We start from the raw sequence: 27225 nt of genomic DNA on the forward strand, positions 1-27225 counted from the left end.
CTCAGCGGCTCTCAACCAAAGTTGCATCCTTGCCCATCTCCTTGATAGAGGCACTGGTGTTGGAGCTCCATGCGGAAAGCAGCACATGGGTATGGGGCAGCAGTGCTGGGGTCTTTCCCTGGGGGGAGCAGCCCATTGCTGAGCCAGGGCAGCCACCTGCTGGTACCCACTGCCTGCATCCCTGCCTGCATCCCTGCCCGTATCCCTGCTCCCATCCCCTGAAAGTACATCTGAGGCTGCAGAATGCACCAGCATCATCCATACCTGCCTCATCCGTACCCGCATCAGCGCTCTGCATCCACGCCTGCAGCGTCGCTCTTGTACCCACTCCCGCAGCATCCACCTGGCCCTGGGAGCTTGTGGCGTGGGTGGGGGTCTCGCAGCTGGGAGAGCCGGCACAAAAAGAAGCTCCTGGCTGTCTGAATGAAGGGGCAGTTTCTGTCATGCTTATTTTCTCATTTATTATTTAGAGCCAATTCAACCCAAGCACCAGGAGCATGCAGAAGCAGCCAGGCCCTGACATCCTTTTCTCATTCTTCTCTCCTTGTCCCCAGTGGTGTGGACCAGAGATGAGTCGAGGTGGCTGGAACACACTTTTTGGGTCAAAACCCAGCCCCATGCACCTTCTTGGAAAGCACCGCCCTTCTTGGCCGCACAACACCAGCCATGAGGATGCTGCTTGGGCTTGAGCAAGGCAAAGCTTTGGTGTCCTTGTGCCATGGGTGAATGCAGGTTTAAGAATGAAGGTTTAAGAGCCCTCTCCAAGTTTGCAGATGAATTCCTCCAAGGATGAGCCCCTGCACAGCCCCCGGGGGCTCTCCTGGGACCAGAAACATCCCGGCAGGGTTATCCCTCAGCACATCAGGGAGTCAGTCTGAGCATACGGACAGACTGCAGGCATCGATTGTCAAAGGATAAAGGCTTTATTTATTAAAATATATATTTTTTTCTTTTCTTTGCAGAGCACCTGCTAAGCTCTACATGACATGATGCCGGTAACCAAGTCCCAGGGCTGTATCCGACCCAACACCCCTGTAGCACTGGCTGAGCACGCTGACAGCTTTTCTTTGCGGCTGCAAGGGCTCAGGGCTGGAGCAGCCTCCTCTCCGCAGCCCCCTCGGACACTGCCTCCAGGTCGGGCTCCTCCAGGTCGCTGGTGAGGTCCAGGAATACCTGCAAGGCACCGCAGTAGAAACAGCCCGGTTATGGCTAAGGACTGATGGTACCAATGTTCCTTGTGGCTTGGTTTTGGTTTTTATACATGGAGTTTCTGATCTTGCCTACATTATATCATTTCTCATATCTTATATGAAATATGTTTCCTGTATGTTCAGCTTTCTCATATAGAAAGATTTGAATCAACACTGTTAAGGGCTGATTTTTTTTTTATTTTTTTCCTCTGAAAGATCAGTACCGATTTGTTATTTCTGGAACTTATTTAGAAATCAACAAACTTGATTATTTATTTATTTATTTATTTTTGGATAGCTTTCCAGCCATTTAGCATCATCTCTCAGGAGCATTCCTGACATTTTCATTCTAAATCAACATACCTGTTGCAAAGTGTGCAAAGACAAGCTGTACTCCTCAAGCCTGAAATTCTGTTTAACTGCAGAGGGATGGAGAAGGCTTTTTTAAAAACCAAATCCATATGAGCATTTTGCAAACAATCTTCATACTGAATTGTTTGTTTCCTTATACCTGCTTCTAGCTTGGAGAAAGACTGGGACAGAGGTAGTGCACCTTCCATCGGTATCTTGTAGCTGAGCAAAGAAGAAATCCTGAAAAAGAAAAAAAAAAAAAAGAACCCATCACTGGGTAACTCAGCACCAAGTTTTAGGGGCACTTACAGGGTTCCTGTACTCTTGGGTAAATGACTGAGCAGGGTCAGTAGGAGCAACGGAGCATCCCAGCACGTGTCCAGGCTGGTGTGCAGCCTGTCGGGTAGCCACCTTTCTTGCCGAGCTGCGTGGGGGAAGAGGCGCAGAATTTCGGCATGGAGAGCATCGCTTTGCCCCGCGTCCTTCAGCTTGACTTCCAGGTGGTAACTTGTGCCAAACCTCCTTCTCAGCTCCTCAAGGGAACCGATGTACCTGCAGAGGAGGGAAAACAGTGCTTAAACCATCTTAAGCAACAAATCAAGCAACCGCTGTATATAAGCAGGATATATACTTCCTCTAATTCATCAGCTAAATATATGTGTATATATATAATATATATATTTATATTATATATTTATTATTTATTATATATATTTATATTTATTATATTTATTATTTATATATTATATATATTTATATTTGTTTGTCCTGCCCAAACAGTCTGTCTCTTTACAAAATTATGTTCATTACATATCTGGGACAAATGAAACTAAAGTTTTCTATCAAATTAAATAATAATAATAAAAAATAATAAAACAGATTATAGACTAGAAAGAAGGCTACGCTGATACCCACCGAAGCTGCCCCGCCACCAGCACGGCCACCCGGTCGCACAGCGCCGCCTCCTCCAGGGAGCGCGTGCTGAGGATGGCTGCCCGTGCTTTGCTTCTCACAGCGGTCTGCATCGCTTTCCTGGGAACAGAGGGATCACGTTTACCTCCCAGAGCAGCCAGGAAGAACAGCATTATTTAAAAGGTTTCAGTTATCCTGCTTGAAGGTGACACGTGGCTGCCAGTGCTACATGGCGCTTTGTCATGCATCCCTCCAAATTTTGCAGTTTCAGATAAATCTGTTGTTGAAGAATGACAGCAAGCACTAAGGCTGTATGATGGAGAGTAAGAACAACCTATAATTTTTTCTCATGCTCTGAAGAAACAGGGATTTTTGTCTTTTCTACCAAATGCATTGTTTCAGCTGGAGTCTACTCAGGTTTTTTTGCTGCGCTACCATTAAGATTAAATCCGATGGCTGGCAAAGGCTTGCTGCCTGCTGAGCAAGGAGTCCAGTGAGTGCTACCCAACCCCCTGTGCATCAGGGGGAAAAAGGGAACATGTGGCTGTCCTCAGCCACTGGGGCAGAGCCCTGTGCCTGCCCAGCGGTCCCTGAACCACGAGGGGTAGACCCAAGCTGCTACGTCCCCCATCCCGGTCCTGCTGCAGGGGGGCTGCTCACCACAGACAGCGCTGCCCTTTCACATCCATGCCCACGGACGGCTCGTCCCACAGCATTACGGTCGGGTTCCCCAGGATGCTCACTGCAAAAGACAGCTGGAATGGAAAAGACGTGAGGTCAGGCCGGTGCTTAGTCTGTCTGCACAAATGCACTGAAACTGTGGAGCTGCCTGGGATGTCTTAATCCCTGTAAAGCTCTTAAAAGCTGAAACTTTTGATTGCAAAAAGCAGGAGGAACTATGAAGTAAACCCTCCTCAGGTGTTCTTGGTTAACATTTTAACGTCTCCCCAGAACAGCTTTCCCCAAACACCCAGGCATGCCGATGATCTGAAAGTGGTTTTCCATCCCATTTGCAGGCAGACGCACACCACAGGGCGTGAGGAGGAGATTACCTTGTAAATCCAATTTGTGCTAGCATTTATTAAACACACAATTCTGGGAGAGGGGGAAGTGAAAGATCCTGCCAGGCTGGATTCAAAAGCTACTGACAAAACCAAACCATGCCAGGAAGCCCCTTGCTGTGTGCGCTTCTGGCTTAGAGGGAAGCGACTGCCTTCAAAAAGCCTAAGGACCTTCCACCAGCACATCAAGTTTACAGAAATTTTAAATCAACACTGAATTTTAGCCTTCAATCCAAGATGAAAAACTTTTACAACACCAAGGAGCATATTCTGTTCTCCCTGACACCCGTGCCAGGAACCCAGCGTGTCCCTGAGCCACGACGAAAGCTTTCTGCGTGCCACGCTCAAGGAAGACAAGGCAGGCTTTGCTCCAGGAAGAAAGCCCAATCCAGCACATACCTTTCTGGCTTCTCCAGCAGGCAACCTCCTAGCCGGGGTGTTTAGATGCTTCTGGAGATCCAGGTCCTTTGCCATGCTGTGGGGGTGGAAAGGGAAAATGCCAAAACTCAAGACTGTGAGTGCAGCTAATGGGATAAGCCAGTTACTAATGCAACTGGACCAACGCAGAAGCAAGTTGAAATGTTTTCTGAAGTTTTTCTAGACAAACTAGGGTGAAAGTCTCCACAGACAAAGGATTGAGAATAGTACAAAGCAGCAGGTCTCAGCAGAAAGAGACCCCATCTCCCCAAGGCAAAGAGGCACTGAAGGTACTGCCTCTCGTTCACGCTAGCCAAATTTGTCAGCAGAAAACCCTTTTCCTGTCTTATATCTCCGGAGAGAGGAAGGACGGTGAACTGGAATCATCTGGCTGTGTACCGGCTGATGAGAACAGCTGCATCCTCTTTCCTCATCCCTCTCACGGCAGCGTGGGCCTCCAGATGCTGGCGCACGGAGAGCTCCGGCCAGAGCGCGTCCTCCTGCGGGCAGTGCCCCAGCCCGCCCTGCCCCGGGGGGGCAGCGGCCTCGCAGCCCTGCAGCAGCACCTGCACGAGACACACACCTCTACAGCCACGGGGTGTAGTTTTGGGGTGAATAACGAGCCCTTTGGAAAGGGGGTAATGTTTTCTCCTGCTCCACGGGGAGGCAATGTGGTCCTGATGGAGAAGGAAGCCCAGCATCACTCAAAATCATCTCCAGCTACCACAGCTTCTGCTCATCTGAATCCAGGATGGCGTTTGTGCAAAACCAAATGGTGCTTACTGCCACCACACCGTGGGTGAGAGTACCAGCGTGAGACTCTCATCTCCTAATAATGCTTTTCTATTTCAAACATTCGGTCCCAAATCTGTAATAGCAATGGTATTTCCAACCTCCCCCCCCCCCCCCCCCAGCACATGTCATTAATCATCGTGCACATAATTAAGTGATGGATGGTTACTGGCCCAACCCTGTTCACATTCGTTTTCAATTTCCTGGTTTTGCAAGGCTTTTTATAGAGTGTTATTTTCTTTTAAAGATGTGAACATTTCTTACAGTGCTTGTGAAATATCAAGAAGGGTTTCAAATCCAGACTGAAGATTTTGTGTAGCTCCAATCCATTAGTCTCTAACACTGATGAAAACTAGAATATGCTTTATGTGTATCGACACTTGCTTCTTTCTCCTGTCCATATCCAGGGTTGTGTGCACATAAATCCCCTGATTTAAGGGCTGCGTTACCAGCTTTTCTTATGACATCCTTCATTAATGAAGGCAGCAGGGTTACCCCAAGCTGCTCCAAAGGAACCACCTACCTCCCCAGCGGTCACTGCTGTGTCTCCAGAAATCATGTGCACAACAGTGCTCTTCCCAGATCCATTGGGTCCTAACAGACCTAATAGTTCTCCTGGAACAAATATGCAAGAACTGTTAATGGTGATAAATATTCATAAGACCTTGTCTCCTGTGTGCCAAGCAATGCCTAAAAGTTCAGTAGGAGAGAGGGGTATTCATTAACTTATCCCAGCAAAATGAAGCCCTGAGCAGGGGAACCCAGATGCAGAAGATGCTGCTTGCACTGGGTCTGGCTGCACACAAGGAAGATCTAATAAAAATAAGGTCTCCAAACGTGACTTCACACCAGATAGACATCGGGGATGGGGAAAGAGAGGGGGGCAGCAATGTATTTGAACCTTTTTTAACACTGAAAGAGAGATTTCTGACAGCAACTTTCTTCTTTTTCTTAAACATGGAACAGGCCTTCTTGTCTTCATACTCCTTGCGCAGACTGTTGACAATGATAACCGCCTCCTGCAAAGAGATGGAGTGGGAATAAAAGCTCTCCTCCTCCTGTCCCGTGAGACAGCTCATCTGTTCTTGCCATCAAGCATGGCTCTTTAAAATTTCTAAATTATAAATCCAAGAAACAAGGAAATAAAATAAAATAAAATAAAATAAAATAAAATAAAATAAAATAAAATAAAATAAAATAAAATAAAATAAAATAAAATATCAAAAGCAAAAGCAAAAGCAAAAGCAGAACGTGAATAAAAGCTTTGTGCCAGTCATTGCTGCACTGATTTCTCTCTGCCACCAAGAATTGATGGTCTGGATGGCGAGGAGCACTCCGGGATGCGGGCAGTCCGTCCGTGGAGGTGTGTGAGCTCAGAGCAGGCAGGCACGAAGCAGGGGAGCAGGAGGAACATGAGGGCTGCTCTCAGCTCACCTGGGGCTGCAGGGAGCCCATGGCGCTCCTCACCCTCTCCCTCTCCTCCTGCACTTCGGGGGCCTCCTGCCCCGGCGGGTCCCTGTTCTGCTGGGCGAGGGATCGCTGCCGCCGAATCCTGCGGGAGGGGATGGGGGGGGTCCAAAACCACTCGGGGTTAGCGGGTGGCTTTACAGATTTGTTCCCTGGGCAGCGTCGGTGCAGTGCCCAGCACATCTTTGAGTCCACAGATGGTGGTTGCTCAAATATTCATTCATGATGCGTGTGGGGGAGATCTCTGTGGTATGCGTGAGAAAATAAAGGCCAACTTCAGCTTGTTTTACATCGCTACTATTGACTAGTCCCCTGCTCAACACGTGCCGATGACCTGGTCATATAAATGTACACCAGGGAGCTGTTTCGGCATCTGACTGCTAGCTGAGTCCTGCCTGTTAATGTTTGACAGCTGAATACTTCTACAAATACGTTTTACGTTGGTCATACACTGCTGGTGGCAGAGGAGCAGAGAGGTTAGCAGATGACCCCATTCTGGTGAAGCTTCAGGAAAACTCTGTCCTGCGGAGAGCAATACTTGGTGCATTTGGAAAAGAGGCAAAATGTTGGATTTCAACTTGTACCTACTAATTTTGCCAGCTACAGTGAAATGTCCTGAAATTTCAGCAACAGAGCATAATTTAAAAAGCTCACATCACATTTACTATTTTCACTAGGACACTGCAGTTTAACTGACCTTCTGTTGCAATGCACTGGGTGGGACTGTGCCCGCAGACACACTCAGGGAAACTCCAACAAATTCAGTCTGAAACTGCAATGACCCAAAGGAATAAAACAACTCCTCCCTCCTTTCTCAATTTCCTCCTCTCCGGATAAACTGGTTAGAACTAAAAGGGTGGGCTGTGCTCACACTTCGCAAAATACTTTTGAGCTCACTTGTCCTCTCCCACTGCCATCAGGGGTGACTGGGGGGGCCAACAGGGATGCCCACTGCTCCAAGGCACCCAGGACGCACCTGAAGATGGGATCTTGTCCTGTAACTGTGTCTCCGTATCTCATCTCCAAATGGCGCAGGATAAACACAAAGATCAGACAGTGGACGTAAGGCTGAAAAACAATAACGAATTAGGTTTGCATGGAGAAAGGTAACAACACACTCAATTAATTTTAATTAATTTTACCTATAAATTAATTTTACCACCGACATGTAAGGTGAAATTTTCACCACAAAACCCATGCTTTATCTATGGGAAGACTTATGCCAGCCCAGAGTAAGTCCACCACATTAGAATAGACATCTGTTCCAAAACAGTTATCATCAAATTGCTCCTTACTGCAAAGACAGCTATGAAGATGTTATTCCACGAATCAGGAAGATGAATACTGTGAAACAATATGATGTGCTACAAGGAAAAAAAAAAAAAGAGAATTAAATCAGTCAATTACAAAAACTCCTTAGCACAGCGTGCCACAGCGCAGGACTGGAGCAGGCGTGGGATGTAGGGGTGCATGACTTTTCTGCCGGTTGGGAGAAAGGAGATTTGATTTCTATTTATTTTTCTGGCTTCACACTCCCTCAAAGAGCTGCGACTTCCATTGCTACAGTTAATTCAGAGGTGCCTCAAACCAGCTAGTTTAGACTGACCTTTTCCATCATTTTCTCTCTCTTCCCAGCAACCTCCATCCCTCCAGGTCTCCCGTTCCACTGCCTTCCCCTCCCCTTCCCCCTACCCTGGCTGCCAAAAGGCAGTCATTGACACAGCTTTTTGTATCTAAACAAACAAAAAAACCCACTCAAGTGAAGGATCAGCATTACCTTCCCTCCTTCCCCAGCCTGGACCTTTTCTTCTCCCATTGCCTTTTCTCACTCTTTGTCTTTTTTGCAGTTGTTGCTTTGGGAGAGGAAATTTGGGAAGCACCTCGTGGACGTGAGGATCCCAGCACACCGTTCTGGTTTGCACCACGAGGATCATTATTGAATCTAGTAGGACATGTGCCCTTACCGAGTAGCTCAGCAAGCCCAGCAATGGAAACAAAGGAATCAAAGTGGAGAAGGTGATGTAGTAAACTTCGTGCGAGTCACTGATCATGTAGAGAATGAAGTTCACCTGAAATAAAGTCAAAAAAGTATTTCCAGTATTCAAGTATTTCTAAAACCTAGGCTATTTGCCACTGATTATTCTGGGGTTATTCCGCTGAATATCAGTATGTTTGAAGTGAAACCTCAAGAGGCAAGGTGTGGAAATCAAACATTTCAGAGTGCAGATTCACTTCACTTACCAGAATGAAGATGAAAGACCAAAGGTAGCGATTGCTCCGACCCTTGCGAAACTTAAAGGCGATTAAATAGACGAGGAGGATGAGAGAAAATCCATAACCGGCTGTGCAAACGGTCTAGAGAGAGAGGCTGATGTCACCAACAAGGAGATGGATGTGGATGCACAAAATCCTGCTTACAGCAGCCCATTTTGGTTAAAATACTGAATGCAGCTGGATCCCCGGGTTCCACCGTGCTGGTGGTGGACGCCCTCTGTGAGAGGAGGGAGGGGGATTTGTGGGTGCCCACCCGGCGAGAGCTTACCATGGGCAGGATGGTGCTGGCCTGCAAGGGGCAGGTGTGGTTGAAGAGCAGCACAATGCCGAACATAATGCAGAGCAGGGCCCAGAAGAGCAGGACGTCCACCAGTGCCTGCCCGCACCAGTACGCCGAGGGGAAGAGCCCCGCGAGCCGCAGCTGGGCGCGAACCTTTACCTGCGATGGCAAAGGGGAGAAGGGAGGGAGCTCGGCAGGGCCCTGGACACCGTTCCTGCTCCTCCTCCTCCTCCTCCATCACCCTCACTCGTCCCTGCCCCAGCTGAGCCTCCCTCTCCCTTCCAGGCACTTTCTATTCTTAGCTCAGCTGCTGTTAAAAAGCGCATCGCTCTTAATAAGAAATAATAAAAAAAAGTCTCCTGCCTCCAAAATCTTTGTTAATTAACACTCAAGTTGTTCTGAGCCCACGCTGGCTCCCAGAGATGCAGGCTAACACATTTTGGTACAACGCTGCGTTTGTGTAGCTGCATTTCTTCCAGTACCCTCCCTAGAAGTCAGCACACGAGCTGCTGTCCAGAGACGTCGCATTTGCATTCCCTTCTCCTTGTGCAAGACTGCTTTCAGGACATGCTTTTTACCTTGTAATCCTCCACGCTGCTCACTGCGAAGTGAGGAGGCAAACCAGAAGCCAAAATCAGCATGTGGCTGAGACAGATGAAAAAAACATCACGCTTCACTTCTGGGCTTTGTGTCTACGGAAAAAAAAAATCCAAAATCATCAATGATCAACAGCTGTCCGGGGAAAGCCTAGCTAGCTCAATGCTCATAGCATGTGAGCAAGGGTAGTTACAGTAATTCATTTGTGCTTAAGAACACGAAACAATAAACAAAATCATTTAACATCTTAAAATTTGCAAGAAATATTGGGATTTCTTTAAACTGTTGAGAATAGGCACCGTCTTTTTGATGCTGATGCTTGTCATATGGATGCAGAAGCAAGGGGGAACCTGCAAATATTGCTGCTGTATGCCTCCCTTATTGCCACATAGCACAAGCTCGAATGTCTTGTGGCACTTAAACCCTATTAAAAAAACACTGCAGAAGAAATTCTCATTAAATAGCCCCGGTATTGACTGCTGAGACATGCCCCTGGTGACTGGCCAGCAGCTGGACCGGCTTCCACCCGCCCAGCCCTCGTCACTCCAGCTTTTGGCTATTTTGAGTCATTTTCAGCAAAAAAAGGCAAGGACGCTCACTCTAGAGAAGGGGTTGCTCCAGATGCGGATGCGTGCAGTGGAGTTGAAGAGCCTCAGGAAGGTGTTGCTGAGGATGTTCACGAGCACGGGGAAGCAGTTGATGGGCTCTGCGCCACACATGAGCGTGTATCGGTAGCTCTGAAAGCACAAGAGGAAAGGATGTCACCTTCCTGCCCGTGAGAGGTGCGAGGAGGCATGGATAATACTGAGGATTTTAGAGAAAAGTGATAGCAAATGCAGTCGGTTTTACTGAAGAGCGGGAACTCGGAGACCTGGCTGTCTGCTAATAGGTATTGCAAGCAAAATGAATTAAAAAAGCAATGATTTCTGGAGAAAACAAGGATGAATTGCATTAATACTTTTCTCTAAAGATCACTATAATCCTGAATTCCCATTAACAGGATTACTGACAGTATTTAATGTGTCAAATAAATATTCTCCCTTTTGTTGGGATTAAATTAAATTAAATATTCTCCCTTTTTTGTTGTGTATTTCCCTGTACCCCACTTAGACATATTTGAGACACTCCTGTTGACGTATGGGATGAAAGAAGAAAAAGTATCATTCACCTTGCCTTCCAGGGATATTTTTATAGCTCCATTATGTAGTTGAAGGCTTGTGATATTTTTCTCAAGAGCTATTTCTGGCATTATGCTTTGAAACTTCAAAGCAGCAATGAAATCCTCAATTTCTGATCCTGAAATCAAGTCAAGAACACAAATTAGAATAATTAGATTTTTAATACAGTCTCTTATAAACAAGCTCCCACTTGCAAAGCAGATGTATGTTTAAAAAATCATTTAAAATCTCAGCCAACTTATATTTCCCTTTTTTTTTTTTTTTTCCTGTATGGACAAAACTTTTTAAAGACAGTGAAAGTTTCTATAGTTAAATGATTTTTATTTTATTTTATTTTATTTAAATTGGTTCATTATTTTTTAAAATATAAGCTACTCAGTTATCACCACTAAAACTGGATTTGTTTTTGCTCACAAGAAAACACCTCCCAAAGCCACAGATGCATAAAGGAACGTACAGAAAGAGGAAGACAAGGTTGGTCTATCAGCTCTAAGGGGACTCAGAGTGGTGCAGAAAGTGAACCAACATCACATGTCCTTCTTCACCTGTATCATTGAAGATGAGAAGATTTGTCGACTTGCTTTGAATTTTGCCTTCAGTGGGAAGAAAATAGAAGCTGGCGGTCAGTTCTGAGATTCTGGAGCTGTCCCATAATTGAAATCCAATGACAAGCATAAGCATTGGAAGGATAAATACTCCAAACATCAGCAATCTAGATGGAAAAACAGTCCATGAGTGGGTCCAGGGGAACTCCATCTTTAACCAACAGAGTGACTCACGTGGCAAAGGACAAGGAGAAATTTAAAACTGGGGAAAACTTAAGCAATTCAGAGCTCTACCAGAAGTTCTAACTGTCCTTATTACTGCAACATTCAAGCAATTGCCACCTAACTCTTAGCTTCCAAATACTTTTCCCTCAGTCACCCCAGGGAAGAATCAAATCCTTTGGGAAGCCCCAGGCCAGCACGAGGGGTGCGGGCTGGGCCCCGTACTTACAAGGCCCTCAGAAGCTTTCCTTCGTGCTTTAGTTTTAGGAAGCGAATTCTCATCACGGCGCAGACTTGCTGCCTCCAGAGCGCCATGCCGCTCGCGGCGGGGCTCGCTGCTTCGGGATGCACCTCGAGGCTCTGGTCCCTCTCCTCCAGGTCTCCGTCTGCTGCGCATTCAGCATGAGAAACAACGTTATCCAAAAAGAGCTTTCAAAGGACAAATTGCAAGTGCAAACAATCAGCAAGGGTCTTCTGCTCTGAATAGAGGAATGCTTTTGTCTTAGAAACGAAACTATGGCAGAGAAAAATGGCCATAATTTACCCAGAACGGATTTATATCGGTGAATTGAAAGTGGTTGGACCTGGACTCATGTGTCTACACATGCAATGTCTTCACTGGCCTTGGGAACTGCCTTCTGACTAGTTTCTCTCTTCCCACCTCCTGGTCTGGGCAGTATACCCTTCAACTCCTTTACAACATCACTCTTCAATTCTTGTGCTTAAAAGGCTGTGTAAGTCGAGACTGAATCATCTAGACTTCTCTGGGAAGATAATTGTCACTAAAGGAAATCTGAAATTTTATACAACTGCAATTCTTGACCTGCCAAAAACTGTGAAAAATCACGTTCAACAGAAACTTACATATATTTTTTTTAAACTGAATACACTGTACAGAACCTTAATCATGCCAAACTTGCAAAGTGGAATCAATGTTTTACCTTCATGATCAATGGCTTCCTCACCCTCCAGCTTCAGGAAAACATCAGCCAGGGTTGTCCTGCTGACCTCGTAATTCACAACCCCCTGCAAGAAACCGCTGTCGAGATGGCTGAACAGATCTGCACAACAGAGAGAGCCAGGCTCAGCCCAGCGGCCAAGGCTTCTTTTGCAGAAACTCAGACCAGCATGATTAGCATGATTAACACTTTCTAGCATTCATATCGTCAAGTTCCATAATGTAAAAGGCATTGCAAAACAATTATACTCTTCAGAGGTAGGTAGTACAAAATTCAGAGTTCTAGATTACCACCAGCCTTTGTGGTGGGAGAAACCTCATCCTGAAACCAGAGAAGACTCGGTAGTTTTTAGCCTGTGGATTAGTTGGTGGATTTTCTTTTGTTCACCTGCAGAGTTAATATTAGCATGTTCATTAGAGGCTTTCTTTAAGGCTGATGCTCATGCAGCTCTGGGCTCCCTAATCCTACGCAGCACAGACAAGAGAACATAATTATGACCTTCACAGCAATTTTGCATTCTGCTTCTCCCACCACTTCATTTCCCATTACAACCCTCACGCAATAGTAGGCTTTTGTTACCTGGGAAGCTGTCGGTGTTTTCCAGAGGTAGCAAGCAACACAGCTCATCCTTGTTCCGTCCTTTGAACACAGCGTCGGGGATGTACTGCCTGACCAGGGAGGCTGCAAGCTCAGGGTCGCACGTATCATTTATGCGCATCCTGTTTGTATTAAAAAGCAATTGCTGTAATATTAAATAAGAAAAACAATGCTTGCTTCATCCCTTTAAAAGACAAAGCCAGCAGTCATTCTTCAAGCCATAGGGAAACCTCCAAAACTAGGCAGTGTTTCAGTGGGAATTTTTTAATAGACGTCTGCAGTGCCCCTGGTTTTACCATGCAAGCAAGAAATAGTTGAGGTTAAGAATAACGATCCTGGCCAGCACTGCTAAACCAAGAAGACAGAAATTAAAATCCAGAGAAAAGCAACTTTACATTAATGCCGCTGTACGTCACTCTGGCACCACAGAGCATGTGGAAACTGCAGTTCTTCTTACTCTGGTCCCCTTTTGGCTGCAAGGGAGGTTGCAAAGTCATGTTAGCTACATGCTCCGAGCTTTCAGGATTGGGTCCAAAGAAAAGCAGCTTGCTATCCAAAGCAAGATATTTTTGGCAGCCTCAAAAGTCTCCTAAAATGAATTGTCAAGATTTCTATTACTCTATATAGAAACTCCTTGGAGACACAGCCTCTATGAGAAAATACACACATTGCCTAGAAGCTTTTCATAAAAAGAGTGATGACCAAAAAGGATTTACCTTAAGTGATAGCCAATTCCCCATTTTCTCTTCAAGTACAGAGATGAGCCAACACACTGTAATCTCCCATTTGAGAGAAAAGCCTTCCGATCTAAGGAGGTATTAATACAAAAGATTTAGGGGGGATTTACAGCAGTGCAGTAGATTGACCTTACTCTGCTCTTTCTGAACTCAACAGATATTTTTATAATGAAGTCAGGAGCACTAAAGTCAGGCCAGGGCTGAAAGTTTTTTTTTTTTTTTTAAATAAAAACAAAACACCCAAACTGTTGCCTTCCACCTAAGCACCAAGGCTAGTCTTTTACTTACGTATTCTTACAGGCTTATAGAAAATTCCCCAGGCAGCCCAAGATAAATAAAGACATAGGAAAGATATTAATTGGAACAACACCCCCAATTGCTGTGTGTGTGCCGCTCTTGGTAAGCCCTGGCTTAATGGAGCTGGGCACAGGCTGGGTCTCTGAAGCACACCTCGCTCTCAGACAAGACGCACCCAGCAAGCCCAGACCCCACAGGGGGCTGGTGGGGACCCCCCCAGTCCCACACCGCAGCCGCTCTCAGGGTGGACGCCTGGGCTCACCGGCGTGCGTGTCGGCCTCGTCCATGGACTGGGTGGTGAAGAGGATGACGCGGCCGGCCTGCCGCTCCTTCAGGAGGCTCCACACGTGGTGCCGGGAGCACGGGTCCAACCCGGCCGTCGGCTCGTCCAAGAGCAACACCTGCGAAGGGGAGTGAGATCAAGCTTCTGTGTGTCCATACCACCATTCCCATTGTCACATAGCTTTGTTTCGTGCTTTTTGGGGTCTCGCTCAAAGAATAAAATGCATCCTCAATGGCAGCCATTTTTACTGCTTTTTTCTATTTCAGTATGATTACCTTTTTCATTTAAAAGGTTCTCATTGACCTAGATTCCTTGATCCTTCTGGCAGCCAAGTGAGTCAGTAGGTCAGCAGGCTCTCTGAGTGCCAAGGGCAAAGTACAAATGTCTATCTTCCGAACCCAAATGCAAAGCTATGTGCTAAAACAATACCCATTGTGTGTGTGCAAGTATAACCGGTGCTTACCTGGGGATTCCCTAAAATTGCAATTGCAAGAGACAGTTTTCTTTTTTGTCTCCCATTCAGAGCATCAGTGTGCATGTCCTGAAGGCCAACGAGGTCCAACAGCACTAAGACTTTCTGCACCTTGAGAACGTATGAAAACAAAACACGCAACACTGGTCATATTTTGATTCATACATGGCTACACACAATACAGAAAAACACGACTTCAGGATTTAAAACTTGCCTGCTTTAAGTGGATTTGCTGTGAGGTAAGTTCTGCAAACCTGAGTTCTGACTCTTATCACATAAGGATAAGAAAATTAAAAAATACTTCTCCCCTAAATCAGTGCTGCTCTCATTTCTGCAGAACAAGACACTGGTGGTAATCTAGAATATAGCTTAACAAACTGTCCAAATGTTGCAGGACAGACATCAGTGACCAAGAAGCACATACCAACCTCTTGCTCTGCTTCCTTCCACTGAATCCCTTTGATGTGAGCAAAAAGTCTCAAGTTTTCCTTCACCGTTAAGGTTTCAAAATGCAAATTAAATTGGGGGCAAATCCCAACCATTGCCTGAATTCCTTCCATATCCTGTACTTCAGATACCTCGTAGTTGTATATCGTTGCAGAACCTGCACACAGGAATAAATGAAACAAATTTCATACTGCACGATCCTTCCCGGTTGTAAGGGGAAAGCACACTGTGTTCACACCTTTGCTATTAATTCCAGCATCGAGGGTGTTTCTCACAAAAAGTAATGCTGTTCAGAAATATGTCAAGTCTCTCCCTTAGGAACTAAATTATATTTCCTGTTGATTAGCAGCTCATGGAAAACATCAGGCCATCCAGATGGAGACATAACCATCTGCATATGCTTGCACACACGAGGGATGTGCTAGTGCTGAAGCTGATGCTGAAGGAGCACTGACAATGAGCCAGACGGAGTGACTGAGATAAAACTTGGCTTTTTGCATCCTTACCCCCTTAAGCTTGAAAACCAGACAGCTTCTCCTCTTCTGCATTCAGGTCCTACCTGCTGAAGGCTTGGAAAATCCACTGAGCACGTTTAAGAGAGCCGTTTTTCCAGATCCGCTGTGCCCAAGTAACGCAGTGATCTGGCCTTCATAAATGCTTAAGGACAAACCTAGAAGAGACATATGGCGATATTAGGATGGAAGGTTGTGAGGCCAGCAGACTTGTACACGTAGCTTGTTGCCAAGTCTGACAGAGGAACATTTTATCTTTTGACACAGATCTGGAAATATGTGTTACGTGTTAATATTTAAACTCAAAACATTGATTTTATTTTCTGCAGGGTTCATAACCTTTTATTTTGGCATGACTCAAAAGACAGCACCACAAAAAGAAGAGCCAATAGCCTTTCCAAAATACGAGCATTCATGAATTATTTTAAAGCAGCATATACAGAATTTGCCATCCCCTTTCGTTTAAAAAAAAGACTCATTTTGGATTTTTTTTTCCCACTCTATATAAACCTTTGGGACCACACTGATATTTTCACTGTCACATCAAGTTCTTGTTAAACAAAGGCATTTAACAAACCTCTTAGGGCTGTGCTATGACGATGCCAACCACCTGCATATCTGTGGCTTGCAAACGAGCAAATGTTTAGAGAGCAGGGCTCAGCCCATGACAACAGACATGGCTCCAGCCAGGGACCCAAAGCCAGTTTTTTTTTGCCCAAATGAATTTACACTTTGTGAGGGAGGGCTGAGAGGCGATTTTTCACAGTGGCTCCTGGCTGTAAAACCCACAGCTTTTAAGGAGGCTTCTTCTATTACAGAAGTAATAAACAATAATTTTCCTGGAGTGAAAAGGCAAAGATGATAACCTTACAGAAATTTGCCAGTAATTTACCCCGGCAGAAATAACTATTGCATAATTATGCCGCCAGCATTGTTAAAATGCATTAAGTACATCCAGTGCATTTCAAAACAGCTTGGGTTCATATCTAGTGAAAAACGAAATTAAAGCAATTGCAAAACCTCTCTTACCTCTTAAAGCTTCGGTTTTCTTGTCCTTCCTCTTGTATATTTTTTTTATATTGTTTAGTCTAAAGGAAAGTTAAGCAAGCTGTTACTACTGAATCCCACAATTTTGGCACGCTTCCTCTGCCTCAAAATAAACTTTGAAAACTAGGCGAAAAAAAAAACATTTCTCAACCTCCTCCCCGGGCTGGTCCTTCTCGTCACCGTCAGGGGTAGGGTAATTCCATCGGAAGGGATCACTTGGTGTAATTCACTTGGGAAGCTGCGAGCCATTCCCCTTATCTGCGCTGCTCAGCCAGCTCAGCCTACCCTTCACCAGGCAACCCGGCTGTGCTCTCCGGCCAAACCCAGCGGGCAGCAGCTGCTTTTTGGGCCTGCAGAGCGTTACCTGATGGCATCCTTCCCCTCGAAGCCCGGTGGCATCGGCTCGGTGTCACAGCCGAGGACAGGCTGGCGGCCACCCTCGCCGCCAGCTCGTGGCCCCGCGCCCCGGCTCCCACGCTGCAGCCAGTATGACGGCCTCAGGAAGAAGGCAGGAGGGTACGGCACCCCGTACTTGCCTAAATCGGAAGCAAACAAGGTGAAACAGAAGGCCCAAAGTGCTGTGTGGCAGCTCAGCTTTGTCCACCTACAGCCGCAGAACAGAGCCCTTGGGCGGTGTGGAGGGATGGGTGATTTCTGCAATTTCTGCTCACTCATCCCTGTCTACAACGCAGGCAACAGTCACAGCAAAGACCTCAGTGGTCACCTCGGACCAAAATGCATACAAAAATTAGAATATCCTTCTAAGCCCAATGGTTAGGGCTGCTGGAGTAGACGTAGATGATCTCAGTGCCTTGCTGAAGGATTTAAGGTTCCTTTTGGAGCCTGCTTTTGAGGCCAAACTGGGTAGCTACATGCAGCCAGCTGCTGGGAAACAGGATCCTTCCCAAGCTTTTTTTTCACGAGCAATACTGCAAATCCAGTTTGCAGCCCCTCACACAACGAGGCACAGCCATGGTGCTGAGATGCCATCCTGCAAGCTCAGCAGCTCGCTGCGCGGAGCCTTTTTGGCTGCTCTGTGTAGGTGACAGTTTGCTCTGCCCTGTCCCACCGCTCCTTTGGCACCTCTTCCCCATGAGGGTACTGGGGGTTATAGAAGAAAAATAGAAGGAATTTTTTTTTTTCCCTTACGTTTCTACTTACCAGGCAAAACCTTATCAAAATAGATGGCCAGCAGCAAATACAAAACACTGTCAAGGGTCAGTACGATGCATGGGTTAAGGAGAGGGTACAATTCTGGTGTAAATTCCGGTCCATATTTTTCTAATTTTATAATCTAGGGGGGGGGAAAAAAAGCACAAATCAGATGCAACACTCTCTTTAGCCAGAGATACTGCATGCAAGCTACAGCTATGTCATTGTGGCCTTTTCTTCACAAGAAACCCACGCCCACTTGGGATCGGGTCACTGTCCCTAACAGACATCAACATGCCTGCAGAGCTCGGTACCACCAGCCCCATCCCACTGCTGCAATCGTTTTCCCGAGCTGGAAACTTATATATGTATATATATATATATATATGTATATATACAGAGCTGGCAAAGCTCCTCGTGCAGTTCAGGTTCTAACTACATTTGTTAGGAATTAGCGTGCACTTTTTAGAGACAAATTTTGGTTGTACTAAATATTTAGGGAGGAGGGGCAATTGTGTCTCTATGGCAAATTGCGTATGGCAGCTACTCCTCCAGCTGGCAGAAGCCTGCAGCAGGTTTGCTGTGGGCTGAGCTCCCCTGATGTGCTGGCTTTATCTTGAGCATACCTTTGCGATGCCAGCTATGAAGGTGAAAGGACTGAAGAGGTTAAAAATCCACTCCAAAGATGGGGGCACTTTTTCAAATATTGTCATAAAGCCCAGTAATCCAAAGATGACGTGAAGGACAAATCCCACGAAACTGGCAATATTAGGCTGCTTTAGCAAGGAGCTGAGCATGAAACTGAAGTGAATCTGCAGCAGAGAAAACCAGGAATTAGCAGGATGCATTTCTGCTCGTGATTAAGGAAAAAAAAAAAAAAGAAAAGAAAAAAGAAACAGCACATAAAAATCCAATAAGCAACATTAAGAGACCCAGCTGGGTTCCAGTTGTCACCTAGAGATGCACACAGCGTCTCGCAAGGATTATTTCATTTAGCAGTCAGCTTGGATATTCAGGGCAGCTCTATAGGGACGGGCAGAACAGACCAGACCCAGCTCTGCCTCCCTGGGAGGCAGCCCCAGCCCCACACAGCACCAGCCTTCCCATGCCCACTCATGTTACCACCGCTTCTTGCTCTGATTTTAAGTCCAGATCTCCCAAAATCAAAGAACAGGAATGATATATTAGCCTACAAACTGTAATTAGAAAGCATGGTAACGGAGGAGTTTTTGTTTCTTTCTCCCAGCCAGGGAGTACTCTGCACTCTGTTTTAGCTGCTTCAATTAGGAAATGGAAAAATTCACACATCATTAAAAAAAAAAAAAAGGCAGACTTACAGATGCTATGCCATAAAAGAAATAAAAGGAATAAATTTCCAAAAAGCTGCGATCGAGGGTGACTCCTTTAATCGTGATCAGAGTCAGCAGACTGGCCATGACTGAAATATAAACGGTGTACAAGAGGCTCCAGGACAACCTGCAAAGGAAGGCACAGCTACTGTTGCCTCTGCAAATGTCAGCAGCTGCCAAGACACAGCCAGTGCAAAGTGCTCCCTTCTAAATTCGGACCCGAAGTAATTCCCAAGCACGCCTCCACCTGCAGCTGCCCCACCAGAAAGGAGGCAAGGAGCCTTCCTCGCAGGAGGAGGCGCTTTGTGGCCCCTGCACCACCGAGGAGGGGAGCGAGGAGGTGCCTCACACCCACCCGAGCCTCTGCAGACGCAGCAACACCAGCAAAATGCTGCTGAGCTCTGCAGCCAACATTTCCCATCCCGGTGCTTCCCCAACAACTGGAAATACCCATGCTCAGAAGGCTTCAGAAGCAGAGCCTTCCTGTTTTGGTAGACCCTACACCCCCACATCCTTCATTGTTTTTCTCCAAAATTTCTTCACTTTTTGTTGTTGTTGCTCTCTGCATGTATCAGCCTGTTCCTGGAGGCGTGCAACACCTGGACACCAAGAGCTTTGCTACACGAAGAGTGCTCTTTCACTGCTTTTTTTTTCTTTTTTTTTCTTTTTTTTTTTTTTTCCTTTGGAGAGCTCAATACAACAAAAAACCAAATCCTGCATCAGACTAACATCCCTGGAATCTGGGCTCCTCCAGCTGACAATAAAAGCAGCAAAGGTTTGGCTTCAACGACATACAGAAGCCCCCTGCCCACTCGGTTGTTCCCCCACCTTCTCCCATCGGGCTTACCAGAAGGCGAGGTCCTGTAAACCCATGGCTTTCATCAACACCTTCAGCTTCTTTTTCTCCCTGATAACTTTCACTGAGAGAAAGTACATATACGGGGAGAAACACAGCACGGCGTAAATGATGAACCAAATATAGTCCAACTTGTAGACGGGCTTGATCGAGGGGGATCGCAGACGCACGCCGCTAATTGATTTCATCTCTTCCCAGACAGAACGGTTGGTTTTCATCTGAAGGACAGCAGTGAGCCATCAATTTTATTTTCTTTATTTTCTAAACAGCCAAATTTGGAAAAAAATAGCCTTTCATAGGCATTAAAGTTACCAGTTTTTCAAGAGCGATGTTAAGTTTAATAGGGGCAAATTAGCCTCAAAATTTAATATCTTTTTGTACTGCCGTGTAATAAACACTAATGATGCCTTTGAGCTATAAGAGCAAGCATTGCCTACCAAACAGATGGAACAGAAATATAACAGAAGTAGTGAAGCAATTATAGTATAGCTAAAGGGCAGGAGCTTTACTGCTCTGTAAATACTGTATTTGGAGTTGATTAATTTTTCATGACGGAAAAATTTATCACTGAAAAATACAGTTTGGTCCACACCGAACATTTCACATTTCTTTTTTAAAATGGAGCAATCTGATAAAAATAAAACCTGAAAGATAAAAATTCCAGCAATAGTGTTTCCATTCGTTTTACTTTGAATTTTCCTATAAACCTGAAAATAATAATAAAAAAAAAAGAACAAAGAAAAGAAAAAAGAAAAAAGAAAAAAGAAAAAAAAGAGAAGTTTGGCAACAAAATAAGTTCCACGCCTTTTAACTCCACAAATGGACTGTCACCCTCTAAATCAGCATCAGCCCAGTAATTCCATGGGTGGGTTAATTTTCAACATAACTCAGGAAATCTCTTGCACCCGGAAGAAATACGCAACTTGCCACAATGATCCATCATTCTTTTCACTTTTGAATGACACTAGGTATTTAAGAAGTTAACAGTCATGGGACTTTTTTATTTTTTATATTTTATTTTATTTATTTATTTATTTTTTCTAGTAAAGTTTCTGGATAGCTCTAGAAAGAAAGAATATTTTCTGTCACGATCATGCTTACTTCTATGACTGCAGCATCAATGCTGGACTGCACCGATAGGAAGCCCACATACCAGTACGAAGGAACCTTGCAGAAGTTTGATGAAAAATTGCCGCAGGTATCTGTGGGAAAGAAAGAAAATGAAGCATTTTATCTACATATTTTCACATATATGGGTACATATGCATATACATACATATATATATACACACACGGGTATGTGTGTTGAAAATGTATTTGACCCAAGAGTCAAGAAATCAAGATTTAGTACTACTGAGCCTGGAGCAGCCTTTTTTCTCCCAGAATAACGTGACATGGGGAGTCGAAGGCTGTGGCTCCCTGGTTTCCTTCTAAGTGAACAAAACCTCAAAGTCTAATTAGAATCTTTCTAGAAGCATTTAGCACATACAGCCTTGATCCCTTCTGAGTGGCATGGCAGCACAGAGATCCATCTATACATTTTCTAGTGTAAAATCAAGTTCTCTGGTTTCATTTATTTTTCTTACCAATGTTTTCAAAGGCTTCGTTTGGAGACACCACACTGTAACTCTGAAATCTGAGATGGTAGGAGAAGTCATCCTTAAAAACAACACCAATAATGTCATCATCGAAATTTTCTCTTGTTTCCAGGATTTTCTCGTTTTCCACCTCTTCTATTAAGATACCTGAGAACAAACACCACCGCAGCAGAAACTCTGATTAGCGATGCACCAACACGAAGCAGCAGCCACATCGTGTGCTCTTCTGAATTGGGATTTGGTATGTCCAAGCCGTTTTACCTAGTTACCTGTCATCACGGAGTCTGAAGCCACTTTGCTCATTATCTGCCTGGTGGTGTTGGTTACAGGTGTATACGCCAGCGTCACTCCCGTTGCGTTAAAGGCAGGCTCGTCTAATCGCCCAAGGAATTGATAAGGGATTTCTTGCCGCGGGGAGTGGTCTATCATAATTGATGATGTTTGTATTATTAAGAGAAAAACCCCACAGGTAATCCATTCCTAGGAGATGGGAAGGAAATAAAGGTGAGTGGCAGCACAGTGGTTTGGAAATTGGGTGCTGTGGGAGAGGCTGGTGCTGCTTCAAGGGCTGATCTGCCTGCATGGTCATCCAGACACGAATGCTTTCTTCCTGAAAACGAGCTGTTTCACAGGTGGAGTAATTTTAAAGTATGAGGACTGCTCCGAGTGAAAACCATGTTTTTTTAGTATGGGAGCCAATAGGTGGACATCGTGAGTTGGACATTGTGTTCTTCTGGTGAGCGCAGAGATGGGATCAACAACACGCAGCAACACGCTGGCTTTGTCTCAACCCTTATTATGCTACAATATTTTAGTGTCACGGGAAGAACCGCAACTGTGGACATTTTCCAGAGAGCCACATTACCAGCTGAGGCTTCTCATGTATCACCTAGCGTAAAAACAATGCAGTGCAAAAGCAGTTGGCTGTGGAAATCCTAACTTCCCTTTGGAAGAACAGACACTTGCCTGGAAACTTTCTGTTTTCTTCCTCCACACCAGCAGAATGTTTTTCCACAAAAGAGCCCAGGTTTGCTGGTTTATTTTTGAGGCTGTCTTGAATATTCTCTGCATTTTCCCAGCTAGGATGAAACAGAAAAAAATATCATTTAGGTCATCAGAAGTTAATATATTTACTTGGGTAAACTCCTCTTTAGAGAAATCCAATAACACGTCAAAGGTCCAGAACTTTTCCACGCGTTACAGTTCAGACACCAAGGAGAAGTTCAAAGGAAATGGTGTGGGATCACACACGTGAACACAGAGCTGGGTCAGCCCCAGCTGCCTCGTGCTCATTTCCAGATTCAGCCTGTGTCTTCCTCAAGAGGTTTTGTAGGAAGAGGCTTTTAACTGGCTGTAGTTTGATTCTTCACCTATGTGAAGTTAACAGAGAAAAGCCAATGTGAAAGGATTGAGTGGCTAATGGAAGAAAGAATATATGTGTATATATATATATATATATATTTATTGTTTTCTTTTAATGTGATTTTTCCAAATGTTTGAAATATTCTGGATCTGCGACAACAGCATGAAGGCCAGCTGCTGAGGGCAGCAGTTCTGGCACACACTGCGCATGCAGCTGAGCCTCTGATCATGCATTTCTTGCAGGGAATTTGTGCCATGCCTTAGCCACGCATTGGTAAGCCACCGCTCATCTGCTCCAGATGTCATAACCAGACAGTGAAACACCCGCTGCATACAGACACACACACACATACTGCTGCCCACATCGGCTATAGGGGAAGGCAGCTGCCACCCAGGAGGCCAGGTCAGAAACACTGCTTAGATGCCAGAAATAGCCCAAAAGAGATGCTGCTGCCATCTCCTTTAAGTGGGCTGCTAAGAGGCTGATTTTTTTTAATTTTTTTTTTTTTTTTTTACCCCACCTCTCTTTCACCCTCTCAAAAATAATTCCTGTTTTTATCCAAATGCTATGTTAAAAACTATAAGTCTAATACAGCTGGAGGAGGGCATCGTTAAGAAAATACCAGTCTGTTTCTTTATCTCCTCCTGAATACTGAGCAGGGAAGTACTGGAGTTGGGGAATATTTATCCCAGCTCTAGCTTCAACCACACAGCCCAGCAGCCAACAGCCTGTGCAGGAACAGCAGCAGCCTGCCTGCACGACCTTCCCAGAACGAGAGCTGGGCAGGGAACCTCAAAAACACGTTTTTGTATTTTAGTCCTTCAGAAGGGATGAAACCAAAATCAAAGCAACCTCAAAAGCATTGTGCTCTGTTCCCCTCGGACATCGCTTCCTGGTTTCACAGATCGGGCAGCTGGAGTTAATAAATGATTCCACTACTCCGTTCCCCTCATTGTTTGTTTTGGGAAGGACTAAATATTTGTGTACTCCAGGGGCGATGGATCCCTGTTTACCCTCTGACTATTAGCACAAAGATATCTCCCCGCTCTTTGCCCTGCCCGAAGCTTTCTCTCGCGCTTCCACATCGCAGGCTAACGGCAACTGGGAGACGATTTTGAGGAAGTGCTACTTGCTTTTGGCCAAGCCTGGATTTCACCCGTTGTGAACCGAAAGCAGCAGCGCAGCAGAGGTTGGGACAGTAAGCAGAGGTCCGCGTGGGGGCATTCGGATAACAAGGAAAATACAACGGTCTTGTAAAAACTACGCTGAATCTCTACAGATGTAGCAAACCGTTACAAAAAGGGGGCAAATGTGAAACTAAAACAAAATAAATATCCAATTAAATTTCTACTGGTTTTAATTTTATTTTTTGCTTCTGGAACAAGAAACAAATTCCCCCTGGAAGCTGAAACATGAAGCTAGAACATCAGGCAAATGGCGATGTCTACAAATGGTGCATGAACTTCATCAGGAAGAACTTCAGTTTAAAGCAGATACCCCAAGACACAAAATGTAAGCAGGAGAGATGCTTCTGAAGGATCTGAGATTCAAAGCTTCAGATTCAGAAGACAGAAACCGACCACCAGGAATGTTTTGGGGACAGCAATATTGAGAAGCCTTAAACCAGTAAGAGCATCACTTGTAAAACTGGGTATCTCTGGAAACTTTTCGTTTTTGAGGGCTCAGTAAATGCACCCAAACTTCTTGTTCTCCAGGAACAGGCTTCCTAGGCATGGCAAAAACTTCTGCTGTGATTCTGTGTCTTGCTATGCCAGAGGTAGTCCGGGAAGGCACGTCCCGTGCAAACACCTCATTCCTTCACTTACCATCTCAGGGATTTCCTACTTGGAACATCCTCAGATTTTTTTCCTTCTAATGTAAAACGAACAGAGCATATCGCAACGGACTCCTAAAAAGCAAGCTGCTCCTCAGCATTACTGGCAGGGAACCCTCGGTGCTGGCTGGGGAGGAATAAATGTGCGCCGCATCCCGTGCTCCCACGAGGAGCTGCCGACTCGCCGCGCGCCAAAGCTGAATCCCCACGTGGGGAACGCGCTCCCTCGGTGCCCTCCTGTTTGCGAGTGTCTGCAAACAAAAACCTGCAGCTGGCCCCTACACAGCCTTGTATTTACTACCTGATAAACACGGGGCAGGTTTGCACGGATTCCACTCTAACACAGTTCTTCAAATGAGTTTTTTCTCCAACTTTGAACTCCAGAAAAACAGTGCTAAGCCCGTCCCATACCAAAGTTCAACTCTTTAATTTCCCCAGAGAAGCGAACTTTGAGGATTCCCATCTTTCAAAGCCTTCAGTGCCAATGCAGGGCCACAGGAGGGGAGGGAAGGGAGGCAGGGTCGCCGGGAGCACCCGGTGGGTGCTCAACCTGCGGTGCTCAGGGCGTCCGTGGCAAGAATCGAAATCCATGAGCACCCAGAAAAGCCTCTTAGACTTTCTTGATGTAAAACTCAGTGTTTGTCAGAGAACAGAGCTGGAAAGTAGAGCTTTATGCTTTTAGCATAACACTATTAAAACAATCAGGAAAAAAAAAAAAACCCTCCATAAAAACACCCTAGGTATAGTTTTTCACTTACAGAACAGAAATAGGAAACCCCTTACCTGGTAATGTGTTTTCCATTAGAAGTGTGTCTCCTGCAGCTCAGAGATGTCTGGGCTCTCGTCGTCTCTTTGCGGTCCTGGAGAGGGTTCAATGCTGAGAGGCAGCCGGTGGCCATGCCCCTCTCCAGCCTGACGTCAGAGTCCGGTCCCGGCGGTGTCGACGCTCCCAGCGCTGCGGGGAGGAGGCGATGACCCCGGTGAGCGATGCCTGCAGGCAGCTGCCCCGGGCTCGGAGCTATGAACCTTGCATTTTGCACTACGTCGCGTTAACAGGAGGCATGCGTAGCGTGTAAGATATAATAGCATGTTTCCACCAGGCTTTCCACATGTGCACTCACCAGGCAATATTAGGGAGAACAAAACCTAAATCAGAACATAAACTGAATACCCACTGGCGTGAAAGTCATTTTTAAATTTTAAGGAAGATATTTTGAAAAGTTCGCTTGATTTTGCCACATTAACAACAAAATGACACTTTCCACCGAAGCAGCTCCGACGGAAGACTCCTGACCAGCTCGGCATTTGCTCACGCATTTACCTTTCCCTGGGATTTCCCACGTGCTGCTGCAGGTGCCAGGGAGAGATGCAGAGCTGTGGGGACTGGGATGGGTGAGCTCAGGATCCCAGTCGTGTGGCAAAGAAACCTCGACCCTGCCAAGCTCCTCTGCAGGGAAAGCTTCACTGCCTGCTCCCCATCGCGCCCAGAGCCTGAGTCAGCAAGAACTCCTTCCTCTGCCAGGGCAAACCTTCCATCCTAGCACCAATGGGACTTTTATTTCACGTTTTCAATCTCCCTTTTGTTTTAATAATTTTTTATTTTTTACTCTTTTTTTTTTTAGTTTCCACTCCTTTTAATTGCTTTCCCAGCAGCTGCCACGCAGCTGGAATCAAGATGGGGATTTATCTTTATTTTTATTTTTAAAAATAGATTTCCAATGGATTTGCATTCCAAACAGGGAGGTGAGGAAGCCAGGAAATCCAAATGAGTTGGAAGGGTGTATAGCCATGCGACCACGCAAGTAGTTAAGAGAAAGTAATTTGACTGTCCTAGAACTTCAGCAGCTCGAGGAGACTGCATCTGCTTTGCAGAATTGTGTGAAAACACAGAAACAGCCTGGTTGCTGCTTAACGAGAGGCTGTAGCTCGTCTGTGGCTGCCGATTTATTTATTTTCATGGAATAAGCCCACTTAGGAGAGGAGCGTTGCGTTTTCCTGCACCGCTTCCCATCAGACAACAACCTGGGGCTGCGGAAGGCACAGCAGAGACGCACAGCTCATTTTTAGTAAATTCACCGATAAATAAATAAATAAATAAAAGATTATAATCCCCCATGCTATAGTGCACTTGTACCCAGCACAAAGCGGACCTCCCAGCATGCTTGCAGGTTACGTACAGAGAATGCATTTTAATACAGAGGGGACACCTGCTGCGAGCACGCCTTCGGGTTTCCCATCCCACACGGGTGCTGCTGCTGGCCTCCAGCTCAAGGCAGCCCTTCGGGGTGCCACTGGAGAGGAACAAGAGAGCCCGAAGCACCTCAAAGTGCTGCTCGTGAGGTCTCCAAGCACTCACTGCACACGATTCCTGAGGGGGATCTCAGGGCCAGGCTGGTGTCAGCCCGCCCGTGTCAGGCGGGCGAGACGCTGGGGACA

The 27225-nt window shown here is 45.7% G+C and overlaps 1 protein-coding gene across 4 annotated transcripts; it reads right to left on the minus strand.

Moving 5' to 3' along the window:
* Window positions 1-900: 900 nt before the first annotated feature.
* On the minus strand, window positions 901-26250 carry LOC125182842 (ATP-binding cassette sub-family A member 9-like). 4 transcript variants are annotated; one of them, XM_066980004.1, is made up of 40 exons: window positions 26111-26250; window positions 25573-25744; window positions 22559-22671; window positions 21862-22072; window positions 21581-21739; window positions 21096-21196; window positions 19986-20212; window positions 19127-19265; window positions 18416-18601; window positions 17799-17931; window positions 17002-17173; window positions 16620-16678; window positions 15638-15748; window positions 15060-15235; window positions 14623-14742; window positions 14139-14277; window positions 13559-13649; window positions 12825-12964; window positions 12228-12347; window positions 11516-11675; window positions 11065-11231; window positions 10510-10637; window positions 9941-10078; window positions 9323-9436; window positions 8733-8903; window positions 8432-8545; window positions 8155-8259; window positions 7486-7554; window positions 7167-7258; window positions 6158-6275; window positions 5625-5742; window positions 5247-5338; window positions 4331-4497; window positions 3914-3989; window positions 3114-3208; window positions 2457-2573; window positions 1953-2093; window positions 1702-1781; window positions 1554-1609; window positions 901-1173 (listed from the first exon to the last, which is right to left on the minus strand). In XM_066980004.1, the coding sequence occupies exons 2-40, from the start codon at window positions 25589-25591 to the stop codon at window positions 1084-1086; spliced, it is 4824 nt and encodes a 1607-aa protein (XP_066836105.1). In that variant the 5' UTR covers window positions 25592-25744; window positions 26111-26250; the 3' UTR covers window positions 901-1083. The 4 variants fall into 4 exon arrangements, with proteins under 4 accessions (XP_066836105.1, XP_066836106.1, XP_066836103.1 ...); XM_066980005.1 differs by lacking the exon at window positions 26111-26250 and having other exon boundaries at window positions 11516-11672; window positions 25573-25947; XM_066980002.1 differs by lacking the exon at window positions 26111-26250 and having other exon boundaries at window positions 25573-25945.
* Between the last annotated feature and the right edge of the window lie 975 nt (window positions 26251-27225).

The sequence above is a fragment of the Anser cygnoides genome, chromosome 19 (genome assembly GCF_040182565.1).
Source record: "Anser cygnoides isolate HZ-2024a breed goose chromosome 19, Taihu_goose_T2T_genome, whole genome shotgun sequence".
In the NCBI taxonomy this organism is placed as follows: Eukaryota; Metazoa; Chordata; class Aves; order Anseriformes; family Anatidae; genus Anser; species Anser cygnoides.